Genomic DNA, 26,455 nt, shown 5'->3' on the forward strand with positions numbered 1-26,455 from the left:
GTCTGTGGTTTTCCCTCCTGTGGACTGCTCTCGGACTTCCCCGGTCTCTGTGTCCCCCAATGAATATGGGCGAGAAAACAAGATTTTTGTAAAACTTACCAGTAAAATATCTTTCTCGCTCTTCATTTGGGGGACACAGCACCCACCCAGTATTGTTGTTCGGCCACAGTTGTGGCTGTTGCTGGTTAGAACCTGGTTCTTGGCATTGTTGCTGTTACACGTTTTTTCGTTGGTTTACTTGCTTCTCCTACTGCTTCTCACAAACTGAAGCTCTCTCTCCAGGCTGGAGGCAGTATAGCTGCCAGGGGAAGAGCTAACAGCTTTTACTAGTGTCAACGCCTCCTAGAGGACATAGCTATACCCACAGTCTGTGTCCCCCAATGAAGAGCGAGAAAGAGATTTTACAAAAATCTCGTTTTACGAGAGACTATCGGCCATTCGTATGGATACATACGAAACTTTTGAAAAGCTCTGGGAGCCCTGGCTGTCCTCTTCCCACTCCGTAGACTTTCGATATAGCATGACATTGTAACCTATTATACGCCATATATAGTCTCATACAGATGTTCAAAATAAAAAAATTCACTAAGCTTTTCTTATGCATAATTGTCATACTACACTGCCATTTTCTATTGCCATTGTCTGATCTCCCATTGTAACTGTTGTCAAGATTGTATGACTCTGTTTGTATTGTACAAAATCTGTACGTTCTTCTATATAATAAGCATTTTTGATGCTTTTTCTCCATTAAATAAATCTTTTAACATAAGACGCGCTGCCGTTTGGGGCAAATATCTTTATAAAGCAAAAATACGGTGTGTATTATGACTCCATTTAATATTGTGGTACATTTACTTTTAATACATTCTTGATGGGGAGATTTATTTAGAAATGCAAATCGCACCTGAGATATCAGCATAATAATTGCTGTCACTTACTAGATATTTTTAATTCCACAGAACACTGAAGGAAAACCAACCATGGTCATCCCCAAAAGGGTCTGGAATGCACCTAGCTGCAAGCTACCCCACTGTTGGGCAGGTTAGCCCACGGACCAGAAAGTCTATGAGTCTAGACATGGGGCAACCATCACAAGCAAACACTAAAAAACTGCTAGGTAGGTCAGCTTACTAGTGTTACTACTGTTTTATCTGGTTGGGTGGTGCACATTTGTTATATTGAATGTCAGTGTTCAAACAACAATCCAGTTTTACTTTAGATTCAGCTATGCTTCATGTTCTAGGTACAAGAAAAAGCTTTGACCATTTAATATCTGACACTAAGGCTCCTAAGAGGCAGGAGAATGAATCTGGCATCACTACACCTCCAAAAATGAGGAGAGTAGCAGAGAATGATTACGACATTGGTGAGTATCCTACGTACTGAAAATAGTGAAACAGCAAAATAAAATCTGTACACTCACCCCCTACGCATCTCTCAGTATTGGTATTGCTGATTTTGTTAAATGCATGCATGTGGATTATTTCCTTGTCTTTGTTTGCTTTCTTGAAAAGAGAACCTGTCACCATGAAATGCAGTGCAGTCTACAGGCAGCATGTTATAGAGCTGGAGGAGCTGAACAATTGAATATACAGTTTATTGGAAAAGATTCATCATAACCTTTAATTTATACATTATTTTTCTGCTCTTTGCATACTTTAAAACACCCCTGTGTATAACCATCAGACTGACGGTTATCTCTGTATACACACTTACACAGAGAACGCCATCAGTTACTGGTAACACCTCCCCCGTGTACAGCTGACAGTTACCTCTGTATACACACATACACATAGAATGCTATCAATTCCTGAAAACACCTCCCTAGTGTACAGCTATCAGTGACTGACGGTCATCTATTTATAAACACTTACACAGAGAATGCTTTCAATCACTGATACCTCCCCTGTACACAACTATCAGTATCTAACAACTATCTCTGTATACACACTTATACAGAGAATGATCACTGATAACAATCCTATGTGTACAGTTATTAGTGACTGACAGCTATCTATGTATACACATTTGTTTTGCACAGAGAATGTTATCAATCACTGATAACCCCCCCCCCCCCCCCCCATGTACAGCTATCGGTGACTGACAGTTATCTATGTATACACACTTACACAGAGAATGCTATCAATAAGTAATAATACCTCCCCCCATGTACTGTTCTCAGGGACTGACAGCTTTCTCTGTATACACATTTACACAGAGAATGCTAGCAATCTGTGATAATACACCCCTCCCCCCATGTACTGTTCTCAGGGAATGACAGCTATCTCTGTATACACACTTACACAGAGAATGCTATCAATCACTGATAACACCTCTCCTGTGTACAACTGAGATCAGAAATAGCAGAAATTTAAGTGTATAAAATACAAGTTTTACTAAATCTTTTCCCGATAAATTACTGCATATATTAATCTGCTCTGCTCCTCCTGCTCTATAACATGCTGCCTGCAGATTGCACTGCATTTTGTGGTGACTGGTCCTCTTGTCGTGCCTGCCATATTTACACTTCTGCCACTAATAGTCAATGAGGCCTAAAATTGTCCAGACACTTCAGATAGCTGTCAGCCGAACTCTCCATTACCTGATGCATTACTTCACAAGTCTTGGTTTTTCTTCAATTTTCAGATACACCAAGAATATCATCCCCTCAACAACATCCTCACTTGCGGAAAGTATCAGTCTCTGAGTCAAATGTGCTCTTGGATGAGGAAGTTCTGACTGATCCTAAAACCCAGGCTCTGTTGCTGACTGTGCTTGTAAGATCATGTCGTCCTTCTTTCTTTTTTAATGATTTGTGTTTTTTGCCTAGTTATTAAATGTGTGAGCACATTTATTGAAACACCGACTTCAACAATTGCAAACTGGAGATTTATGACATTCTCACAGAATATGCCATACATGGATGAAAGGTGTGGGTGCCACCTCTGGGATCCGCTTCTATCTCAAGAACCCCATCTTGTGCCATGGGGAATGGAGAGGAGACTCATGTTTGCACGTCTCTTTCCATTCACTGCAAACTCAGCTATTTTTGTAAGAACTATAGCAGTGAACTGAGAGAGCTCCGCATGCGCGACCTGCTCTTTATTTACAGCAGCTCTTGACTGGGTCAAGTTCTAGATATAGGTGCGGGTCTGTCCTCCGGGACCCTCTCCTATCAGATGGGAATATCTCTTTAGTTGCTGTATAAGGTGAATATAGTCTGCACCTCCCATTCACAAAGTATAGGCTACTTTAAGGACTCCTGTGTTGTGCTGATAGCTTAGACTTTGTTCAGACTGTAGTTATTCAGTGGCTCACGAATCTAGTATTATGGCTAGAGGTGCTCAATCACCGGTACACCCAAAAACCGTGTGGCAAGTATAGTTTGGTATATAGAAATGTGATGGCACACTCATGTGGTTAAACAATGGGATAGATGAGTATCTTTGATTGTATAAAAATTATATTTATTATTTGACAAATAAAAACAGGAAAAATCTTCTATGTTGATAAAAGACATAGAAGATTTTTCCTGTTTTTATTTGTGCAAATAATAATCATTTTTATACAAGCAAAGATACTCATCTATTACTTTGTTTCACCACATGTGTGCCATCACATTTCTATATACCAATCTGTTTAGACTGTGTTTGAGCCTTCTGTGAAGATATAAGTTGACTGTATTTCCAGGCAAATATCTCGTTCAGATTAAAGCATGTCTCAACCAAAATCTGTTCCCGGTTCTCTTCTACATGTTCCCAATGTTCATGCATACTGGTTGACTCACTTGGTTACGTATACAGCTTTTTCTTCAACACAAGTGTTCGATTGGGTTGAGGTCTGGGGACTGTGGGGGCCAATTCAGCTCTTATTCATTGTCATTGAACCATTTCTTCGCCAATCTCGACGTATGCTTTGGGTTGTTGTCTTGCTGGAACACTATAATGTCCTTTTCATACCCATAGTACTCGAATGTACAAAGTAACTAGTCTTGTAGGATATAACTAGTCTTGTAGGATATTGTAGGATATTCACATATAGCACATATAGACTAACATCAATCCTGGTCAAGTGTCCAACTTCTTTGGCTGTGAAACAACCCCATATCATCAGGCTTCATCCACCGAACTTGACAAGTTGCTTCAATTTCTCGATCCATTAGCCCCCTTTTCTCACTCTTCATTGGGGGACACAGGAACCGTGGTATAGCTATCTCCTCTAGGAGGCGTTGACACTAGTAAAAGCTGTTAGCTCCTCCCCTGACAGCTATAGCCCCTCCAGCCTGGAGAGAGAGCTTCAGTTTTTTCTAGAGTTAATAGGAGGAAAGACCTCCCTTTGCAGGGTAGCTCCTAATGATTTTTAATTTTATTTTTTTTTAACTCGTTTTATTGGAGTTTAACAAGTAAGGCAAGTTACAGCATTATTAAGTAGGGTTAAATCCCACGCAGGGGATACATTGGCATCATGAAATATCTCTACAACCTTGCATCCAACATAAAGAGAGATCCAGTCTCGATCAGGAAGAAGTAATCAGCAGATATAATGAAGCAGCAATCCAAAGCACTAAATCCGCATATTATTATACAGCAGGCACATGAACCATATCAGCCACTGAGTACATGCATGCATTATGTAAAGTTAAAGGAGATGAGCACCACTCTCCCCACACCTTGTGAAACTTTTGTGGGCATTTCCTGTGAATAAATAAAAAAAAATTCATACTCACAGCGTGGTTGACCAGTGATTTCCATTGGTCTAGTGTGGGTGTTCTATCAGCCATCCATATCAAGGCAATAGCTTTTCTGGCGAAGAACAGAGTCTCACTCAAGAATACCCTGTGATAATGTCCCCAGATCTCCTTATCTAATATACCCAGAACACAAACCCTAGGGCAAAGCGGTACTGCAGAAGGGACCATAGTTGTCAATAGCTCTATCACTGCTCTCCAGAAGCCTTTTAAATATATACAATCCCACATGAGGTGCCAAAAGTCAGCATTATCCTGTAAGCATCTATGACATCTATTGTGTGGTAGTCTGCCCATTTTGTGTAATCTAGTGGGCGTGAGGTAGCTTCTGTGCAAAATAAACAACTGGATCAACCTGTTGTTGATTGATGGGGAGACCTTCATCGGAGCCATCAAGGCTTCATTCCACTCATCAGCCGTCAGCGAAGGTATTGAGATTTTCCACTTCCCCCTTAATAGCGAGGGGGTTCAACAGCATTCGATTATTGAGCAGGTGCTGGCCATAGGGAAGACATGTGTAAATATTCCCTAAGGTAGTATTCCACGTTCGGCAATTCTGATGCTGATACCCAAGGAGTTAGGAATTTCAACTGACCAGCCAGGTAATATAGGAAAAAAATCAGGCAGGCCCCTCCAACTTAGCTTTCGTCTAGACTCTCCCCAGATAAAATTGGCCACCAGTGAATGAATGCGACCGAAGAATTCCTTCGGTACCGGTGTGCATGCATGTGCCAGGAGATATAGACCCTTGGGCAAAAGAATCATTTTGACCAGGTTTAATCTCCCCATGATTGATAACGGTAGGGACTTCCACGTTCTGAATTTATCAGTAAACAAGGGTTCCAGGGGTGCTATATTTAAAGAATATGCCAATTGGGGTTCTCTGGTGATCACAATCCCCAGGTACTTCAAGTGGTCCACCACCAGTAAATTACAGTATTGTGAGGGCCACGTATGTGTCCATAGGGGCATAACTGCGGACTTCGTCCAATTTATGTGCAAACCCGAGTACTCCCCAAATTATTTTATTATTTCAATCGCTCTAAGGAGCGTAGTCTCAGGTTCATCCATAAAAAGGAGATCATCCGCATATAATCCCACTTTATCAATCCTGTCTCCCATGCTCACACCTCTGAAAACCTGATCCTGTCTGATTCTGAGAGCGAGATGTTCTATCGCTATGGCTAGCAGTAGCGGTGATAGGGGGCACCCTTGCCTAGTGCCTCTATGGAGCTCAAAAGACTCTGAATGCGACCCATTTACTAATATGCTTGCTTTGGGAAGTTGGTATAGTATCTCCACCCACTTAATAAACTTAGGGCCAAAGCTTTGCAACACTTCTATTAAGTACAACCACTCCACTGAGTTGAAAGCCTTGGCTGTATCTAGCGATGCCAGGGCCCAGTGCTTATCTCCTGCCATTCCTATCTGTGCGATGGCCTGCGCTCTCCTAATGTTATCAGATGTCGATCTGCCCGGTATGAAAGCTGACTGATCTTTATGTACTATAGTGGCAATTACCTTGTTCAGTCTAGTAGCCAATAGCCTAATAAGTATTTTATAATCTAGGTTCAGGAGCGAAATTGGTCTATATGACCCACACTCCAGAGGGTCTTTGTCTGGCTTCAGAATCACCACTATAGTAGCATCATACATAGACTCTGATAGCCGTTGGTGAATAGCCAGATATAATTTAAGAAGTTGGGGCCCCAATACATCAGCATATTTAGAATACACTTCTACCGGAATTCCGTCCGGGCCAGGCGCTTTACCAGTCGGCAGCTCCTTTATTGCCATTTGGATTTCTTCTAGTGAGATGTCAGCCTCTAATAGGTTCCTGTCCTCATCACTAAGCTGGGGATGTACTACCTCCATTAAATAAGTCCCTCACTCTTGTGTTGTATATTGAGCTGCAGACTTGTAAAGGTCTCGATAGAACCCCTTGAAGCATTCCAATATATCCCCGACTGATTCTACCACCAAGCCCTCAGGATTCTTTATTCTAATGACCGTGGGGGACATGCTGTTACTACGTACAATTTGAGCAAGTAATTTACCCGCCTGATTAGCCTTCTCAAAGGATTGCTGCTTTAAAAAGAATAATTTACGCTCACTCTTTTCCCTGAGGTGCATCATATAAAGCCTACCTTTAAGCATCCATTCTTGTTTATTCACTTCAGAGGGATTAAGCCTAAACAAGTTCTCTGCTTCCTTGCAATTAGTATTTAATTCCAGTTCCTTGCGCACAGAATCTCTTTTGATATAGGATATGGACGATTTGAGGCATCCCCTCAAGTAGGCTTTCATTGTCTCCCAGAGTAGCAAATCATCCGTTATCATATCCTGCACTTCCAAAAATAACTGAAGCTGGTCAGGAATTCTATCATTCACGGTTATAAGGGACAACCAGAATGGATGAATGCGCATTTGGATACTCTGCTTGACAACATCATAGAGTCTGAGTTTAGCAAAGACCGGTGCATGATCCGAGGGTCCCTGTGGTCCATATCCAACATCCACAAGATCTGTGTATATTGCTGCATTGCCCAGAAGATGATCAATTCTGGACAAGGCACCCCTGGCAGGAGTAAAACAGGAATACTCTCTCTGAAGCGGAAGCTTCAGTCTCCACATATCTAACCATCCCAGTTCCTTAATCATTCTAGAAATGACGGTGACATGTTGAGTGCAATCACCTTCTCCTCTTCCTGAGTGAAATCTATCCATGTCTTCATGCATCACTAAATTAAAATCACCCATGCAGAGTAGTTTAGCATTGGGGTACTGCGCAGCGAAGCTCATCACCACTTGGAATATGGTTATAGTATCAGGGGGCGGATTGTATATGTTGATCACGACATATGGAGCACAATTGATGAATGCATATACAAGGATATATTGCCCTTCTGGATCCACCACTGATTGCTGAAGCTGCCATCTAATGTTCTTATGAACAAGTATAGCCACTCCTCTGGAATTCGTCGACCCGTACGCATTCAGAGACCATTGAACCCATGGCTTCTTGATTCTATTCCCTGTTTCTGATGTCAAGTGAGTTTCCTGCAATCCCAGAATATGGGGATTGTACTGGCGTAGATGAGAGAATACAGCAATCCTTTTCCTAGGGCTGCCCAATCTTATATTCCCGGATACAACGTTCAAATCTGCCATCTATAATCGGACATCTTATTCTTCAAACAGATCAATACCCCAACACCAGAGAGTTAAAGACCCTCTTCTTTGGACCTGCTCTCATATACCCTCTGCGCTAACTTAGTATGACTAGTGTACCATGCCTTTAACAGAATAAACAGTGTATAACTTAACCCCTTAAGGACCGGGCTCATTTTCACCTTAAGGACCAGGCCATTTTTTGGAAATCTGACCAGTGTCACTTTAAGTGCTAATAACTTTAAAACGCTTTGACTTATCCAGGCCATTCTGAGATTGTTTTTTCGTCACATATTGTACTTCATGACACTGGTAAAATGAAGTAAAAAAAATTATTTTTTTTTGCACAAAAAAATACCTAATTTACCAAAAATTTGGAAAAATTTGCAAATTTCAAAGTTTCAGTTTCTCTACTTCTGTAATACATAGTAATACCCCAAAAAATTGTGATGACTTTACATTCCCCATATGTCTACTTCATGTTTGAATTATTTTGGGAATGATATTTTATTTTTTGGGGATGTTATAAGGCTTAGAAGTTTAGAAGCAAATCTTGAAATTTTTCAGAAATTTACAAAAACTCAATTTTTAGGGACCAGTTCAGGTCTGAAGTCGATTTGCGAGGCTTACATAATAGAAACCACCCAAAAATGACCCCATCTAAGAAACTACACCCCTCAAGGTATTCAAAACTGATTTTGCATACATTATTAACCCTTTAGGTGTTGCACAAGAGTTATTGGCAAATGGGGAGGAAATTTGAGAATTTAATTTTTTTGTCAAATTTTTCATTTTAACCCATTTTTTCCACTAACAAAGCAAGGGTTAACAGCCAAACAAGATTGTATCTTTATTGCCCTGACTCTGCCGTTTACAGAAACACCCAATATGTGGCTGTAAACTACTGTATGGCCACACAGCGGGGCGTAGAGTGAAAGGTGCGCCGTATGGTTTTTGGAAGGCTGATTTTTATGGACTGGTTTTTTGACACCATGTCCCATTTGAAGCCCCCTGATGCACCCCTATAGGAGAAACTCCCTAAAAGTGACCCCATCTAAGAAACTACACCCCTCAAGGTATTCAAAACTGATTTTACATACGTCGTTAACCCTTTAGGTGTTGCACAAGAGTTATTGGCAAATGGGGATGAAATTTGAGAATTTCATTTTTTTGCCTAATTTTCAATTTTAACCCATTTTTTCCACTAACAAAGCAAGGGTTAACAGCCAAACAAGACTGTATCTTTATTGCCCTGACTCTGCTGTTTACAGAAACACCCCATATGTGGCCGTAAACTACTGTACTGGCACACAGCGGGGCGCAGAGTGAAAGGTGCGCCGTTTGGTTTTTGGAAGGCTGATTTTGCTGGACTGTTTTTTTGACACCATGTCCCATTTGAAGCCCCCCTGATGCACCCCTAGATTATAAACTCCATAAAAGTGACCCCATCTAAGAAACTACACCCCTCAAGGTATTCAAAACTGATTTTACAAACGTTGTTAACCCTTTAGGTGTTGCACAAGATTTAATGGAAAATAGAGACACAATTTCAAAATTTCAAATTTTTGGCAGATTTTCCATTTTAATATTTTTTTTCCAGTTACAAAGCAAGGGTTAACAGCCAAACAAAACTCATTATTTATGGCCCTGATTCTGTAGTTTACAGAAACACCCCATATGTGGTCGTAAACCGCTGTACGGGCACACGGCAGGGCGCAGAAGGAAAGGAATGCCATACGGTTTTTGACACCATGTCCCATTTGAAGCCCCCCTGATGCACCCCTAGAGTAGAAACTCCAAAAAAGTGACTCCATTTTAGAAACTACGGGATAGGGTGGCAGTTTTGTTGGTACTAGTTTAGGGTACATATGATTTTTGGTTGCTCTATATTACACTTTTTGTGCGGCAAGGTAACAAGAAATAGCTTTTTTGGCACGTTTTTTTTTTGTTATTTACAACATTCATCTGACAGGTTAGATCATGTGGTAATTTTATAGAGCAGGTTGTCATGGACGCGGCGATACCTAATATGTATACATTTTTTTTATTTATGTAAGTTTTATACAATAACTTCATTTTTAAAACCAAAAAAATGTTTTAGTGTCTCCATAGTCTAAGAGCCATAGTTTTTTTAGTTTTTGGGCGATTATCTTGAGTAGGGTCTCATTTTTTGCGGGATGAGATGACGGTTTGATTGGCACTATTTTGGGGTGCATATGACTTTTTGATCGCTTGCTATTACACTTTTTGTGATGTAAGATGGCAAAAAATGGCTTTTTTTACACTGTTTTTATTTTAATTTTTTTACGGTGGTCATCTGAGGGGTTAGGTCATGTGATATTTTTATAGAGCCGGTCAATACGGACGCGGCGATACCTAATATGTATACTTTTTTTTTATTTATGTAAGTTTTACACAATGATTTCATTTTTGAAACAAAAAAAATCATGTTTTAGTGTTTCCATAGTCTAAGAGCCATAGTTTTTTCAGCTTTTGGGCGATTATCTTGAGTAGGGTCTCATTTTTTGCGGGATGAGATGACGGTTTGATTGGTACTATTTTGGCGTACATGCGACTTTTTTGATCACTTTTATTACCTTTTTTGGGAAGTAAGGTGGGCAAAATTTCAATTTTCTCATAGTTTTTATTTTTTTATTTTTATGGCGTTCACCGTGCGGGGAAAGTAACATGACCATTTTATAGATCAGGTCGTTACGGACGCGGCGATACCTAATATGTGTAGTTTATTTTATTTTTTTAATTTTTATTCAGTGATAAATGTTTTTTTTTTTATCTTAACTTTTTTCACTTTTTTTTTAAATTTTTTTGACCCAGACCCGCTTGGTTCTTGAAGATCCAGTGGGTCTGATGTCTGTATAATACAGTACAGTACAATATATATTGTTCTGTACTGTATTTTACTTACACTGAACAGATCTATGCCTTTCAGCATAGATCTGTTCAGCACCATGGACAGCAGGACGCCTGAGCAGGCGTCCTGTTGCCATGGGAACCCTCCCCGTCTGCTCAGAACTTCGCAGACGGGGAAGGGTAAGCACGGGGCTGAGGGGGGCTCTCTGGGGGCTCTCTCCCTCTCCATCGGGGGGCTGCAAAGGCACAGCAGCCCCCCGATGGAGAGGGCGGGAGCTCCCTGACCGATGACAGTTAACTTTTTCCATACAGCGGTCCATACGGACCGCGGTATGGAAAGGGTTAAACGGCTGACATCTGCATAGATGTCAGCCGTTTATACCAGGGTGCCAGCAATGTGCTGGCACCCTGGTATACCCACTAGAAGCCAACGATCGTTCATGGGGAGGCGGGCGGGGGATCGCGATCCCGCCTGCCGCACCGCCCGCCTCCCGCAACGCCCCCACCGCATGCGACACCCCCCCCCGCACCACCCGCCGGCATCAAATCATGCAGGGGTGCAGGTGGGGGTGAAAAATATAGATTTTAGCCACTCTAAAGTTTCTGATCGCCGCGGTCAGGGACCGCGGGGATCAGAAACTGCAAAAAGCGCAGCAAACCGCAGGTCTGAATTGACCTGCGGTTTGCTGCGATCGCCGACACGGGGGGGTCACATGACCCCCCCTGGCGTTGTCGCAGGATGCCGGCTGAAGGATTTCAGCCGAAATCCCGTTCCGTTTAACCCGTCGGGCGCCGGAATACAGATTTTAAGTCAGGACGTACCGGTACGTCCTGTGTCCTTAAGGACTCGGGAAATAGGGCGTACCGGTACGTCCTATGTCCTTAAGGGGTTAACTGTAGTGCAACAGATAATTGAGTAAACCTGTAAATGGTGACATCGCTGCCATCTTGTAGTGTGGCTGAGTTACCAGAGACCTGCATAGTGCAATATGGTGTTAAACCTATGCAGGTGTCTGCTCGGCACTGTAGCAAACAAAAAAAATATTGCATAATCCGTGCACATATAGAGATATAAAAAAGGGGATAAGGAGGGGAAGGGGAGGAAGAAGGCAGCATCCGGCCACCATATCAGAGTAGAGTATTATGGATACAAATGCTTCACTTAAAAGTCAGCGGAACGCATCTAGCAGGTGCATGTAACAGTGCGAACAAAATACTTGCGACTTCTGCAAAGGCAGTAACATCAATGAGGTCTTGGGCGACTTGGTAATTTGGAGATCTATTCCTCCGCCTCCTTTGAATCAACGAAAAAAAAACGTTTTTTCTCCATCTATCACCCGAAGACGTGCCGGATAAGCCATGGAGTGTTGTAGATTTAAATCACGTAGTCGTCTCTTGACTGAGATGAAGGTGGCTCTCTTCTTTTGTAGCTCAGATGAAAAATCAGGAAATCGCGATATATTCGCACTTTCATGTTTGATGTCACGCTTGTTTCTTGCTGGACTCAGGATAAGATCTCTATTCTTCCAATTAAGCACCCGCGCTAGCAGGGGCCTTGGGGGAGCTCCTGGAGGGGGAGGCCTGGCGGGAACCTGGTGCGCTCTCTCAACAGCGTAGGCGCTAGAAAATGGCACTTCAGGAAACTGCGCCTTGAACCAAAGTTCCAGGAAAGTGGCCGAATCCGAGCCCTCCGCTCTCTCTGGTAGACCCAGGTTCCTGATGCTATTGCGTCTGGCTCTGTTCTCAAGGTCGTCACACTTTTGCTGCCATAGGCTCGCAGACCTTTTCACATCGTGCACTCTGCCAACAAGTGGTCTAGTAAGATCTAAAGCCGAGACCCTGTCTTCTGTGTGACGCACTCGCTCCCTGAGCTGCTGCACATCTTGCCTCAGCAGGCCCAGGTCCACCTTCACTTCCTCTATTTTGCTAGTAAGTGAGGTCTGACATGTAGAGATCGCTATTAAAAGCTGATCAGAGACTGTTTTTAAAGTAAGCTCAGGCTCCCCCGTACCTTCCGCCTCTGACTGCTGCTCGCGGTGTAGCAGGAGCGGCGGCGCCATTTTGGGCCTCTTGCCTCACATAGATATTTTATTTAATTTTTTTCCTTCTTTTTCAGATGGGAAACAGCGGTCGCTTTGCCTCCCTGTTCTCCCGGGGGAGCACACCAGCGTTGGTCCGCCATGCTGCCTCCTTCCCCACAAGGGGACCAGGGCAGCCTCGCTCCCCTGCATCCCCCCAACTGAAGCGTCACCCGTCTAAGTCCCTCTTCCAGCTTCCTGCCACTACGGTGCCAGTAGCTGAAGGGGTGACCATGCTGGAGAAGAGGAAGGGTGAAAATGGCGGCTGGACAGATAAGTAGATGCCTGGTCCAGGCCGTCTTCTCCTGGGGACGTTCCGTCCGAAGGTGAGGTTGAGAATTTGGATATGGATACGGAGCAGCCTTTTAAGTTGGCTTCCACTGTGGATAGCCTCATTGCTGCCATCCGCGACACCTTCCGGGTGCAGGATGATCCACCCCCCTCCCCAGACATGCATTTTTCTGCCCCCAAAAACTGGACATCATATATCCTTTTCCAGCGGATTGTGTTTCCACGTGGGCATCCCCTCCTAAGTGGTGCGGCTCGCCAAAAATACGGCTATTCCTATAGCCGATGGATCCTCCCTTCAGTCAGCTGAAGATCGTCGGATGGAATCCTTGACGATGTCCCTCTTTGCTGCCACAGGGTCAGCCCTTAGGCCCGTGTTCGCCTCCGCGTGGGTGGCGAAGGCGATCTCTGAGTGGGGTAACCAGCTGGACCAGGACTTGGTATGCGAGGTCCCTGCTCAGGATCTCCGATCCTTGGCGCAGCTGATCATCCAGGCGGGGAAGTTCCTCTGCGAGGCGTCCCTGGACGCTGGCGCCCTCATTGCGTGCTCTTTGGCACTTGCAGTCACCTTACGCCGCAAGCTTTGGCTGAAGGTGTGGGCAGCGGACGCGACTTCCAAGCGTTCTTTAGTCGGACTTCCCTTTCCCGGCGCCTGTCTTTTTGGTTCTCGGCTGGATGAAATTATTTCTGAGGCCACGGGTGGCAAGAGCACCCATCTTCCACAGCCTAGAGTTAAGAGGGCCTCTCACGTTAGGGGTTCCTCACGTGGCAGGCCCTTTCGTCGATTCGCTGGGGAAGGCGGGTTTACTTCTCAAGATCGATGTAAGAAGCCGTCCTTTTGGGCACAGCCCTCTTGGCATCCCAGACCTCAGGCTGCTCGACCTCCTGCGGCTAAGCAGTCCTCAGCCTGAAGGTGCGCCCCTGCCCAACAGGGTGGGGGGCCGCCTCCGCCTCTTCCAGGACGTCTGGCGGGCTCATGTCTCCGACGCCTGGGCACTCGAGATTGTATCCTCGGGATACGTGATAGTGTTTGTCCCTTCCCCCAGACAGGTTTTTTCAATCCCGTCTTCCACGGGACCCCGAGCGGGCGGCCGCCTTCTCCCAGGCCATTCAGTCCCTTCTGGATCGGGGAGTCATCTCTCCTGTTTCCCAATCAGAAAGGTTCAAGGGGTTCTATTCCATTCTTTTTGTGGTCCCCAAAAAGGAGGGCTCGGTGTGCCCAATCCTGGACCTCAAGCAACTAAACCAGTTCCTCCGTCTCCAGGGGTTTCGGATGGAATCCCTTCATTCTTTAATTGCTTCTCTGGAGCAGGGGGAATTCCTTTCGGCCGTAGATATCCAGGACGCATACCTTCACCTTCACGTTCCCATCGCGCAAAGTCACCAGCGCTTCCTGAGGTTTGCGATAGGAGACCATCATTACCAGTTTGTCGCCCTCCCGTTCGGTCTGGCACTGGACCTTGGGTCTTCACAAAGATCCTGGCCCCTCTTCTCGCCCTGCTCCGTTCTAGAGGCATCTTCCTTATGCCTTATCTGGACGACATCATCAAGGCCCCCTCCTTTGCTCAGGATCGAGCAGCGTACAGATCACGCTGGAAGCCCTAGCTTGTTTCGGGTGGTTGGTCAACCTACAGAAGTAATCTCTGACACCCTCTAGACAATTGGTCTTTCTGGGTATGCTTCTAGACACGGATGAGGCACGGATTCGCCTTCCTTCGGACAAGCGACTGGCCTAACACCATTCCGTGAGGGTTCTTCTTGACTGCAGACTTCCGTCCATTCGACTCTGCATGAGGACGTTAGGGAAGATGGTCGCCTGTTTCGAGGCGATTCCCTTTGCCCAGTTCCACTCTCGCACGTTCCAGAGAGCGATCCTGTCCTACTGGGACAAATCTTTCGAGAGCCTGGACTATGCCATCCGCCTCTCTCCTCAGGTGAGGTAGTCCCTTTGATGGTGGCTGTCGGTTCCAGTTCTGGGAAGGTCCTTCCTTCCGATCTCCTGGACGGTTGTTACCACCAACGCCAGTCTGCTGGGTCGGGGAGGAGTGTTCCCTCCCAGGACAGTCCAAGGCACATGGTCTCGGTCGGAGTCCAAGCTCCCGATCAATGTCCTGGAGCTCAGGGCGATTCTTCTGTCCCTCTGGCACTGGACCCACCTCCTGAGGGGTTGCCCCGTCAGAGTCCAGTCGGACAACGCCACGGCGGTGGCGTACATCAACCACGAGGGGGGAACATGCAGCCTCGCGGTGATGCAGGAATCTGCCAAGATCTTACGGTGGGCGGAGGCCCATGTACTGGCAATTTCAGCGATCTACATCCCAGGTGTGGAGAACTGGACTGCGGTCTTCCTCAGCAGGACCACGATAGATCCGGGCGAGTGGTGCCTCCACCCGGAGGTATTTGAGGCGATCTGTCTCCGTTGGGGTCGCCCCGACGTGGACTTGATGGCCTCAAAGCTCAATCGGAAGCTTTCCACCTTCCTCTCCCGCGCAAGGGATCCGGCGTGGACGCAGGGGTTCTCCATCCTTTATGTGTTTGTGTTTCCCTCCTGCCCAGGGTTCTACAGAAAATCAGGATGGAGGGCATTCCGACGATCCTCGTCGCCCCTGATTGGCCCCATCGCGCATGGTACTCTGACCTCGTTCTCCTTCTGGGAGACGTTCCTTGGTCACTGCCACTCGGAGACGACCTGCTTTTGCAGGGACTGGTCTTCCATCAGCATTTAAGGTCTCTTCGTTTGACAGCGTGGCCATTGAAACCGCTATTCTAAAGCTAAGAGGTTTTTCGGTGGATGTTATCTGCACTATGATTCAGGCTAGGAAGCCTGCTTCGTCCAGGATCTATTACAGGACCTGGAGGTCCTTCCTGGGTTTCTGTGAAAGCCAAAACATTCCTCCTCTTCGTTTTTCTCTCCCCACGGTCCTGTCCTTTCTTCAATCAGGGTTGGACCTTGGTCTGGTCCTTAGCTCTTTCAAGGGTCAGGTTTCGTCGCTTTCAATTTTTTTTCCAGCACCCTCTGACCCCCTCCGGCCTGTAAGGACTTTTCTTCAGGGAGTGGCACATACGGTTCCTCCGTACCGTCCTCCTTTACCGCCTTGGGATCTGAATTTAGTCCTCTTAGCGCTCCAGGCTTCCCCCTTTGAGCCCCTGCGGGAGATTTCTCTCCGACTCCTGTCCTGGAAGGTGGTTTTCCTTGTAGCTATCACTTCCATCAGACGGGTGTCTGAGTTGGCGGCGCTTTCTTGTAGAGAACCCTTCCTGGTTCTTCATAAGGATAAAGCGGTTCTCCGGCCGTTCCTTCCTTTCTTCCAAAGGTGGTCACCGACTTCCATTTCAACTAGGAAATTGTCCTTCCCTCACTGTGTCCCTCTCTTTCACACCCTAAGGAAAAGGAGTTGCACCATTTGGATGTTGTCAGAGCTCTGAAGATCTATTTGGCAGCCTCCGCCCCCTTCCGCTGTACGGACTCCCTTTTTGTCATTCCGGAGGGTCCTCACAAGGGATTAGTGGCCTCCAAGGTGACAATCGCACGTTGGATTCGGGCTGCAATTGCGGAGGCATAGCGCGCACGGGACAGGGTTCCGCCCTTAGGTGTCGTGGCTCACTCCACCAGAGTGATGGGCACATCTTGGGCTCGGAGGAATCACGCTTCGGCTGCACAGTTGTGTAACGCGGCTACTTGGTCCAATGAATATGGGCGAGAAAAGGAGATTTTTGTATAACTTACCAGTAAAATCTCTTTCTCGCTCTTCATTGGGGCACACAGCACCCACCCAGTATTGTTGTTCAACCACAGCTGTGGCTGTTGCTGGTTAGAACCCCGTTGGTTTTTCGGCATGGTTGGTGTTCCATGTTTTTTCTTGGTTGGCTTGCTTCTCCTACTGCTTGTACACAAACTGAAGCTCTCTCTCCAGGCTGGAGGGGGTATAGCTGCCAGGGGAGGAGCTAACAGCTTTTACCTAGTGTCAACGCCTCCTAGAGGACATAGCTATACCCACAGTCTCTGTGTCCCCCAATGAAGAGCGAGAAAGAGATTTTACTGGTAAGTTTTACAAAAATCGAATGGACTCTCGGCCATTCGTATAGATACATACAAAACTTTTAAAAAGCTCTTGGAGCCGTGGCTGTCCTCCTCCCACTCCTGTCCTACTGGTAAGTTATACAAAAATCTCCTTTTCTCTTGTTTCTTTGAGACCTGTTTATACCTATCAGAGCCTACTGACGGTATACTGACTTTCGTCTCATCACTCCAAATCGCCTGTTTTCAATCTTCTACTATGCACTGTTCGTACTTTTTTGCAAACTCGAGCCACCGCTTCTTATGACGATATTGAAGTCGAAGTTTCTTCACCTTTTTTCGGGCCACAATTCTGCTTGCATGGACCTCTGTGATCTCACCTCCACTGCCATGTTTGTTGTTCCAGTACTGACAGACCTTGTGATGAGCCGACATGTTGACTCCGATATTTTGCCTGGACATCCACCTCTTGGCTTTGGAATGGATGGACGGACTTCATTTAGTATTCTTCCAGCTGTCATGGCGCTCACATGATGCAGTTTGGCAATTTTCTTGGCTGAGATACCGCTATCGATGAGCTGGATGATGCTGTCTCTTTTATTGGGAAATCTTCTACATGGCTGCTCCTGGATTCGAGCAAGTGACCTTTCACTTGGAAATCAACCTAATAACACACTGCGCTATTAGGGAATGTGAGCACACAAGTTTTAGTTTGTAGTATACAAGAAAAAAAAGATTGTTCCACCACCAGGAGCAAAACAGTAACAATGCAGGTACCTGACAAGAATCTGCATAACTAATCATATGTTAAAATAGATGCAAGTCCAATTTATGTATGAGATAGCAAAGATGATTGTCTATAAAATGATGGTAGTCTCACGGTCAAAGCTGTAGTGGATGGTGAAATATGGAGCCTGAAAGTCAAAAGTTCAAAACATTGTTACCCTTCTATGCTAATAAAAAGTATACTGATGTGTACCAGCCAAATAGAGGCCAAAACAGCAGACCTTTTTCGCGGTAGGTTAATGGGGGCATGTGGCTACATTCAGTGTATGAATTGGAAGCAAAACATGATGTGAACTTAGCCTTGTTTCTCTGCCTCTGCATCACTTCCACTCCTTTCACACAACAATAGTGCCTTCAGTTTTGCTTATATCTGATGTTTCGGAGCTGCTTTGCGTATATTGCTGATATTACTGTAGTAATTGAGACATGAATCATGCGTTCTGATTTAGGCTTTGTTTTTCAGGCTACTCTTGTGAAATACACTACAGATGAGTTTGATCAGCGTATCCTGTATGAATACTTAGCTGAAGCCAGTGTGGTCTTCCCTAAAGTGTTTCCTGTGGTGTAAGTATCTCACAATTTAATGATAATCTCAATTGAGCAAACATGTAAAAAAAAAAAATCTGAATCAAATTGTACGAATCAAATTTGTCAACAAACAGACATCTTGAGTAGCGAGGGGCTGGACCCTCTACTGAAGAGGCTACCCCCCCCCCCTCCTCCTCCTTAATTGACAGGGTTGAGCATCATAAATGGGCCTGTCAATCTCACGCCTGAGGCGTTGCTCATAGTAGTGAGGAGGCTCTGCTGCTGGAACAGCGCTGGTGCCAACTGTTCTTGCGCCGCTACAATTCCAGTGTGAATATAATTATTGTTCACATGGCACAACATATATGACTACTATGCCATGCTATTTATGGGCCCCTTTTTTTTTTTCTACTTCAGAGACTACCTTTTTCATTCTGCAGTCCCCACAGCAATTAGGTAGTCACAGGTCCTAGTGGCTCTGGTAAACAGCCTATTCTGTGTGGACTTATAGGCATTGACTCCTTGGGCAAAAAAAAGGTTAACAATTAACCACTATGTTGAAATTGTTTGGACTGTAAGGCCTCTTTCAGACAAGTGTGTTCGGCCCAGGAAAAACACATCATGTGATGGCCACATTTTCCAGACCCAATATTACTCCTCTGACCCACAACCCACAGTATCGTAATGATTTATGATGCTGTCAGTTCCTGCTTGGTCTACTGTATTTTACTCACTGCATTATGTGAGTATAGCACAATAGACCCGCAGTCCAGAAGGAAATATGGCCATCACAAGGAGCATGTTTCCCAGACTGAACACCCTTATGTGAAAGAGGCCTATGGCCGGGTTTACACATTCATGTTTTTCTAAGCAGTTTTTAAGCCAAATCTTGGAAGAGGATAGGACTCCATACCTTTTTATATAGGTCCCCTATTTATGATCTACTCTTGGCTTTGGCTTCAGAAACTGCACCAAAAACCTAAACATGTTAACCCAGCCTAAATGTTCTCATTCTTTCTCTTTATTTCAGACACAACTTATTGGACTCTAAGATCAACACCCTTCTGTCTTTGTGTCAAGACCCAAATTTATTAAATCCTATACATGGAATTGTACAAAGTGTGGTGTACCATGAAGAATCCCCTCCACAGTATCAACCATCTTACCTGCAAAGTAAGCTTAAAGTGTCTTGGAGTGCTGGAATAGGGCAGTTCTTCATTATGACAAAGAAGCCATGGGGTGCTGGTCTCTAGATGTGCAGCTCACTTTCAAGTGACCTTTAAAAGGGTTTTCCCATCAAGACTTTTTAGGGGATATTTAGGTCCTGTGTGAAAATGGCATTGGAGGCTTGTACCTTGCTCAGGATCAGTGATGGCCAGTTCGCAGTGTTCGCCGACGAACACATGCGATCTGCCATCTTTATTCCCTAGTCCGGCGATGCAGAGGTAAGTCCTTACCTGTACCTGCGCCGCGAGCCGCTCTGAAACACATGCGGTCACCGGGAGCAGGCAGTTCCGAGAACAGCCTTCATCAGGCTGTTCTCGGAACTGCCTGCTCCCGGTGACCGCATGTCTTTCAGAGCGGCTCGCAGCGCAGGTTACCTCTGCATCGCCGGACTTGGGAATAAAGATGGCAGATCCCATGTGTTCGTCGGCGAACACTGCGAACTGGCCATCACTGCTCAGGATTCTCTCTGCGACCCAGAGAAGAGCACTGTTCAGATCAGCAGCTTAAAGCCTCTTTCACACAAATTTATACGGATTGGCTCAGCATGCGTTCAGTGAAACTCGCACCATTTTGCAAGCAAGTTCAGTCAGTTTTATTTGCGATTCTGTTCAGTTTTTTCCGCGCAGGTGCAATCAGTTTTGATGCGTTTTTCAAGCGCGTGATAAAAAACTGAAGATTAACAAACATCTCCTAGCAACTATCAATGAAGACATTGATGGTTGCAACTAGATGCGATGCGTTTTTCAATGAAGCCACATTCACTTCTATGGGGCCAGGGCTGCGTAAAAAATGCAGGATTCAGTGCGGGTGCTATGCGTTCGCTTCACGCATCGCACCCGTGCAGGAAAACTCGCTAATGTGAAAGGGGCCTAAGGCCTCTTTCACACGAACGATACAGATTGGCTCCGGGTGCGTTCAGTGAAACTCGCACCATTTTGCAAGCAAGTTCAGTCTGTTTTGTCTGCGTTCAGTTTTTTCCACGTGGGTGCTATGTGTTTTGATGCATTTTTCAAGTGCGTGAAAAAAACTCAAGGTTTACAAACAACATCTCCTAGCAACCATCAGTAAAAAACGCATTGCAACCGGACTTGCTTCCAGATGCATTGCGTTTTTCAGTGAAGCCCCATTCATTTCTATGGGACCAGGGCTCAGTGAAAAACACAGAATATAGAACATGCTGCATTTTTCATGCAACGCAGAACTGATGAGGGAAAAAATAATGCTCATGTACACAGACCCATTGAAATGAATGGGTCAGGATTCAGTGCGGGTGCTATGCGTTCATGTCACGCATTGCACCCGCGCGGAAAACTCGCTCGTGTGAAAGGGGCCTAAGAAATCTCATCCACAGGCTGCGTACAAAAAACGTAGTGTAAATTGAACTGCGGTACGGATTTCAAATCTGCAACGGCTGTAAAAACCGCTGCAGACTTTTATTGTACAATTTCTGGTACATTTAGGGCTGTTTCAGTCCATTGCGGGAGTTACGCTCCGTGTGTGAGTGTGATCCTCTGCTCTGGACTTGCAGGAGCGCACGGCATTATCATGATTTATAATGCTATGTGTCTCTGCTTGTAATGCTATGTGTCTCCGCCCAGCAGTGTTTCCGGTGACGTCACCGGTTCTGATGGGTGGGCTTTAGCGCTGCCCTAGCCGCTTTACACAGCGAAGAGGAAGATACACTCGCACTAGCACAGCAGCCCCTTCAAGGACCTCTCTGGCAGGGGTGCCAGGAGTTGGACCTCCACCAATATGAAATTGATGACCTAGCAATATCGCGAAACCGGAATACTCCTTTAAACTTGGTTTTCAATAGGCATACATGCTGCAGCAGATACCCTGCCCAACTGGCGCTGTTGATGGCTGCACAAATTTGCAGGTTAACAGCTATTTCCTTCAAAATTGCACACCGATAGGCTGCTACAACAGCTAGGGTTTTAGTGATATCACGGTAAGCCAGCCTTTCCGTGTTCAGGTTTATTGATGCAGTCCAAAGCCAGGAGTAAAAATGTTCGTGCAGGATAGGTCATCAATATCAGAACAGTGGTAGTGTGACTCTCTGCGCCAACCCCCGCCATCAGTCATTTGAAGAGGCTATTTTCTGCATGCTTTCTGTTATAGAGGTGGTGCAATGTAATTGTAACCGTTTACCATTCACTTTCGCTGCACCTCTTCAAATAGCTAATTGGCAAGGTGCTGGTAGTGAGACCTGAGGATAGGTAATCAATATCATGACACTGCACAACCCCTTTCATTCAAAAATAGAAGGGGGTTGGTCACTTTATAAGGATATGTCCTAAATTGCCATACAGTACATGATGATGTCCACGGCCTGTACCCCATCCATGGAAAGCAAAATTGTGGCAGTCACGTGGTTTACTTATGTGACTGCTTTCTTGGTCATTCACTGTTGCATCTTCATCTGCGCAGGTGCTGTGGAGTGTCGGACACCTACCAATCAGCTAGTGATGGCCTATGCCAAGGATAGGCTATCACTTAGTAAAGCCTGGACAAACCCTTTAATAGGTTAGACATTTTACAGGGTAGCTACCTATAGGTGAGACAAGAGAGAGTTTAATTTGCATGCTTTTTCCAGAGGAACATTGCACATTAGACTTCCTACACCAGTTGGATCTCCACCCGGAGAACCAGTACCTTCAAAGATCTTTCACAGGATAAAATGTCTCGCTGCGTGTAATTTTCACCAGCAGCGATTTCTCCACATTTTCATATTTATAACCAGTCTATGATTTCACAAGGTGATATATTGTTTAATCCCTTTATATCAACTGAATATCTGTTTTTAAATTACAGGCTTTGGATTTAATGGGTTGTGGAGGTTTGCTGGTCCTTTCTCAAAGGTAAAATATATTAATGCTGTGAAGTGCTTCCATGTAATGTATACATTGTGTACTTACCTTGCAGAGTGGAATTATAAATCTACATTCTCAGACCCTATGAACCCTTTCAGGACACAGCCTATTTTTTATTTATTTTTTTCATTTTCTTCCCTGCCTTTTTTAATTTTTCTGTTCACATAGCCGAATGAGGTCTTTCTTGCGGGACAAGTTGTATTTTTTAATGGTACTCTATTTTACCATAGCTTTTATTTGAAAATGAGAAAAAAAATCTTTGTGGAGTGAAATTGGGGGAAAAAAGTTCAATTCCACAAAGATTTTTGGAGTTTTGCTTTTAAGGAGGACCTTTCACCAAAAAACATGTATAGAAACAGTTACATTACCTAACAGTGCGGCCCCCAGTGATGTATTTCTGATTATAATTTTTTCAGAGGACCCTCCCCCTATGAAAACTTACTGACCGGATGCTGCTGCCGCCTATGCCGCCGCTGCGATCCTCTCCTCTGGGGACTCCAAGATCGCGCACGCCTCAGGATGTGTAAAAGCTCAAGTTCTCGAGAATCTCGCGAGAACTTGAGCTCCTTCTACCTGGCTAAGAGCGCAGCGCTCTGATTGGATGCGCTCTTAGCCAGGGAGAAGAAAACCGCGCCCTGTGCAAATTCTAGTCACTGCCTACTCGAACCGATTCGCCTCATTAGCATATGAGGCGCCAGAACTACCGGAGACCACAGCGGACGAAAGGGGGGGTCCTCTGAAAAAAATAATAATCAGAAATACATCACTGGGGGCCCCACTGTTAGGTAATGTAACTGTTTCTATACATGATTTTTGGTGAAAGATCCTCTTTAAAATGCTGTTCACTGTGCGGCATGAGGACCTTATTCTCCCTCCATTTTTTTCTATTACAGCGTTCGCCATGCACAATAAATATTGTTATATTTTAATAGTTCTAACATGTCGATACTTATTTGTTTTTTTTTGTTTTTTTTGTAGTTTATTTTTACATGTAAAATGGGCCAATTTAAATTTTTTATAATTCTAATATTAAAATTTTCTGTGTTCTTTACATTTTTTTAAAAACAGTTTTTTTTTATTGTATTTGTAGTCTCCTTTTGTATAATATTGCAGTCTATGGGACTGCCTGTCAGGCCATGCTTTGGGCATGACTCTGCAAGCAGCTCACTGGGGGCCTTTACAAGGCCCTAGGCTGTGATAGCAACGAGTTACAGCCCTGTGATTTCACCAGGGGCTCCAAACGGAGGACAGAGGTATTCCCCTCCATCTGTTTAACCCTTCATATTCCACAGTCTCTATTGACCGTGGTATCTTAGGGGTTAAATGACCGGGAACCGGTGTTCTCTCCAATCCCAGTGATTGCGGCTGGGTGCCAGCTGTGTTACTGAGCCAGCACGTATGGAATGGGCTTAGTGCGTGAACCTGCTCCATATACATACACTGCCCCAGTGACGTACAGTTACGTTGAGGTGGGTCACAATGCTGTAATAACAATAGAACAAGATGGTGGAAGTACTGGTAGGTACTGTGTGGAGGTTCTCCAGTTGCCACTGGCCAGTACAGCCACCATGCTGATTATGCAGTGCCAGCGCTGTAGTCTTCCACGTGCAGTTAATGATTCCTAACCATCTTTTCTTGTTTCATCAGCAAACACAAATCCCTGACTACGCAGAGCTCATAGTTAAGTTTCTTGATGCCTTGATTGACAAGTACTTGCCTGTTATCGATGAAGAAGCCAGTGAGGAGTCGCTGCTGACGCCTACATCTCCATACCCTCCTGCTGTGCAGAGCCAACTGAGTATTACTGCTAACCTTAACCTATCCAATTCCATGACCTCCCTTGCCACTTCCCAGCATTCCCCAGGTTAGTTGTGCACGTAATAAGGGGATACTTATTGAAATACCTGTCTTTATTGCTTAGGAAACAGTTTACGGTTATAATTGAGTGAAATGTTAATTCCTAGCCTTTACTGACCAGATGCACCTATGGATTATTTTATCATACAGGGTCCATTTCAGACTTGTGCTAAGCGTCACTCTTAGGCTGGACATACACTTTATGAATGTATACTGGCATACCCCGCTGACCATCTAATGTGTATGGGAATTCTTCCCCAATAGCAGATCAAGGGGGAGGGAAGGATTGGACAGTTGGATTTCAACATGCCCGATCCTTCTGTTATTACTGGAGGTAAGCGGCTGCTAGAGGTGCCTGGCAGTGGCGTTCTCCCCTCTCTCTATTGGGAAGACATGCATGTGTATGGCGGGATAGGGAAGAATTGCTCTTGGACATCTATTATATAAGTAAGGACAGCCTTAGGTTCTTCTCTTTTCGAAGCCAAAATAAATAGTAAAACTAATAATATTTTACGTATCGGGAAAGGAATAAAGAGCATTGAAAGTATATTGAGTTACATGGCTTGTACTGATCCTGGGTTGCAGCTTGTACTATACCCCAGAGCTGCATGCACAATTCTGCAGGATTCAGCACTGACATTTCCCAGCATTCCTGGCCCATTGTCTGCTCAGAGCTTGTCCTGGAGATTTCCATTCTTTGGGATCTTTCATTGATAATTACTTGGTTTCAGGACGAGGTAAAGGCATTTTTTGGGCATATTCTCCAGCTCGACCTGGTATTGGGCATGAAGGGATACAGCAGTTGCCTTCACATCTCTACTGCCCATGATGAAGTTGCATCTTGACAATGTCATCTGATGTCTGAGACAAATGTATTTACAAAGCTAATCAACTTTTTATTTTACAAGTGTACATATATAACTAAAATGGTGTTCAATGGTCAACATATGCTGTGGCTTTTACGCAGTGTAATAGAAGTTGTTATCCACAGAATAGTCATCTCTCATCTTTTTTTCGTGTGTGACATAACACTCCTTGTACTGCCAGGTAACCTTTTAATTTATTCTTCCATGTACTAGTTGTTAAAGAGGACCTATCACCTCTCCTAACATGTCGGTTTTAATATTTAAAAAAAATATGTTTTCCCTGTAATAGAACAGTTTTCTTATAGCTTTTTTTGTGCTGTTCTTCTACTATTCCTCCTAGAAATGTGTGTATTCATTGCCAACTGGGGTCAACCAGTTGGAGGCTTGTCCCCGCACAGTCTGATACTATCCAATCAGTGCTGACACTGCCAGTGCGAGGACACACCATTTTGACAAGAGGAATGGTAACACCCAGTTCACAGATCATCTTGAGGAATAACTGAAGAATGGCACAACACGAAGCTCTAAGGAAAATGCTCTTATGATTTCATGGGGGTACAATTATTTACTAAACTAGACGAGTAAGAGGAGCTGCCAGATTCTCTGTAAGATGGTATTCCGATTATATCAAGTTATTCCTAGCCCACAAGATAGGGGATAACCATTAGATGACGACAAAAAACAGGACGCTGTACCCCACAGGGGCCCCTGGAACGAATAGAATGGCAGGATGAGCATGTGTACTGCTGCTGCATTAGTCTCTCTGGGACCGCAGGTGATAGCAGAGTACAGTGGTCGGTTAGTGGTACATGGAGCGGCAGTGCACATGCGCAACTTGCTTTTCCCATGGGGGTATGGGGTCCCAGTGGCCAGATAATAACTTGATATAACTGGAATCCTTTTAAACATACAGTCTGTAGATGATGATTAGTCTCATCCATCTGTCTTTTTTTACGCCATTATTCATATTCTTTATGTTTTTACTTCCCTCCCCTCTCATTCTGTGTCTGTGAAGCTTCTCTGCCTTGCTCTAAATCTGCAGTTTTCATGCAGCCACTCCCTCATCAAGGTACTTCCCTTCCACCTATATGCACGAGTTCATGGTCATGTGCAAAGGCTTTGCGCGCTTGGCATGAGCATTTGTA

General features: G+C 44.8%; 1 protein-coding gene across 4 annotated transcripts in view; it reads left to right on the top strand.

The window, feature by feature from the left end:
* Window positions 1–26,455, top strand: part of NF1 (neurofibromin 1) — a 259,226-nt gene that overhangs the window by 221,085 nt on the left and 11,686 nt on the right. For 2 of the 4 annotated variants that reach the window (XM_040424878.1, XM_040424880.1), the window contains 7 exons: window positions 960–1,117; window positions 1,226–1,366; window positions 2,647–2,777; window positions 18,423–18,523; window positions 19,518–19,660; window positions 22,529–22,575; window positions 24,235–24,451. In XM_040424878.1, coding sequence (XP_040280812.1) covers window positions 960–1,117; window positions 1,226–1,366; window positions 2,647–2,777; window positions 18,423–18,523; window positions 19,518–19,660; window positions 22,529–22,575; window positions 24,235–24,451 — 938 coding nt within the window. The remainder of the gene's footprint in view (window positions 1–959; window positions 1,118–1,225; window positions 1,367–2,646; window positions 2,778–18,422; window positions 18,524–19,517; window positions 19,661–22,528; window positions 22,576–24,234; window positions 24,452–26,455) is intronic. The other 2 variants (XM_040424879.1, XM_040424881.1) reach the window with 1 other exon arrangement.

The sequence above is a fragment of the Bufo bufo genome, chromosome 3, assembly GCF_905171765.1.
Source record: "Bufo bufo chromosome 3, aBufBuf1.1, whole genome shotgun sequence".
Lineage (NCBI taxonomy): Eukaryota > Metazoa > Chordata > Amphibia > Anura > Bufonidae > Bufo > Bufo bufo.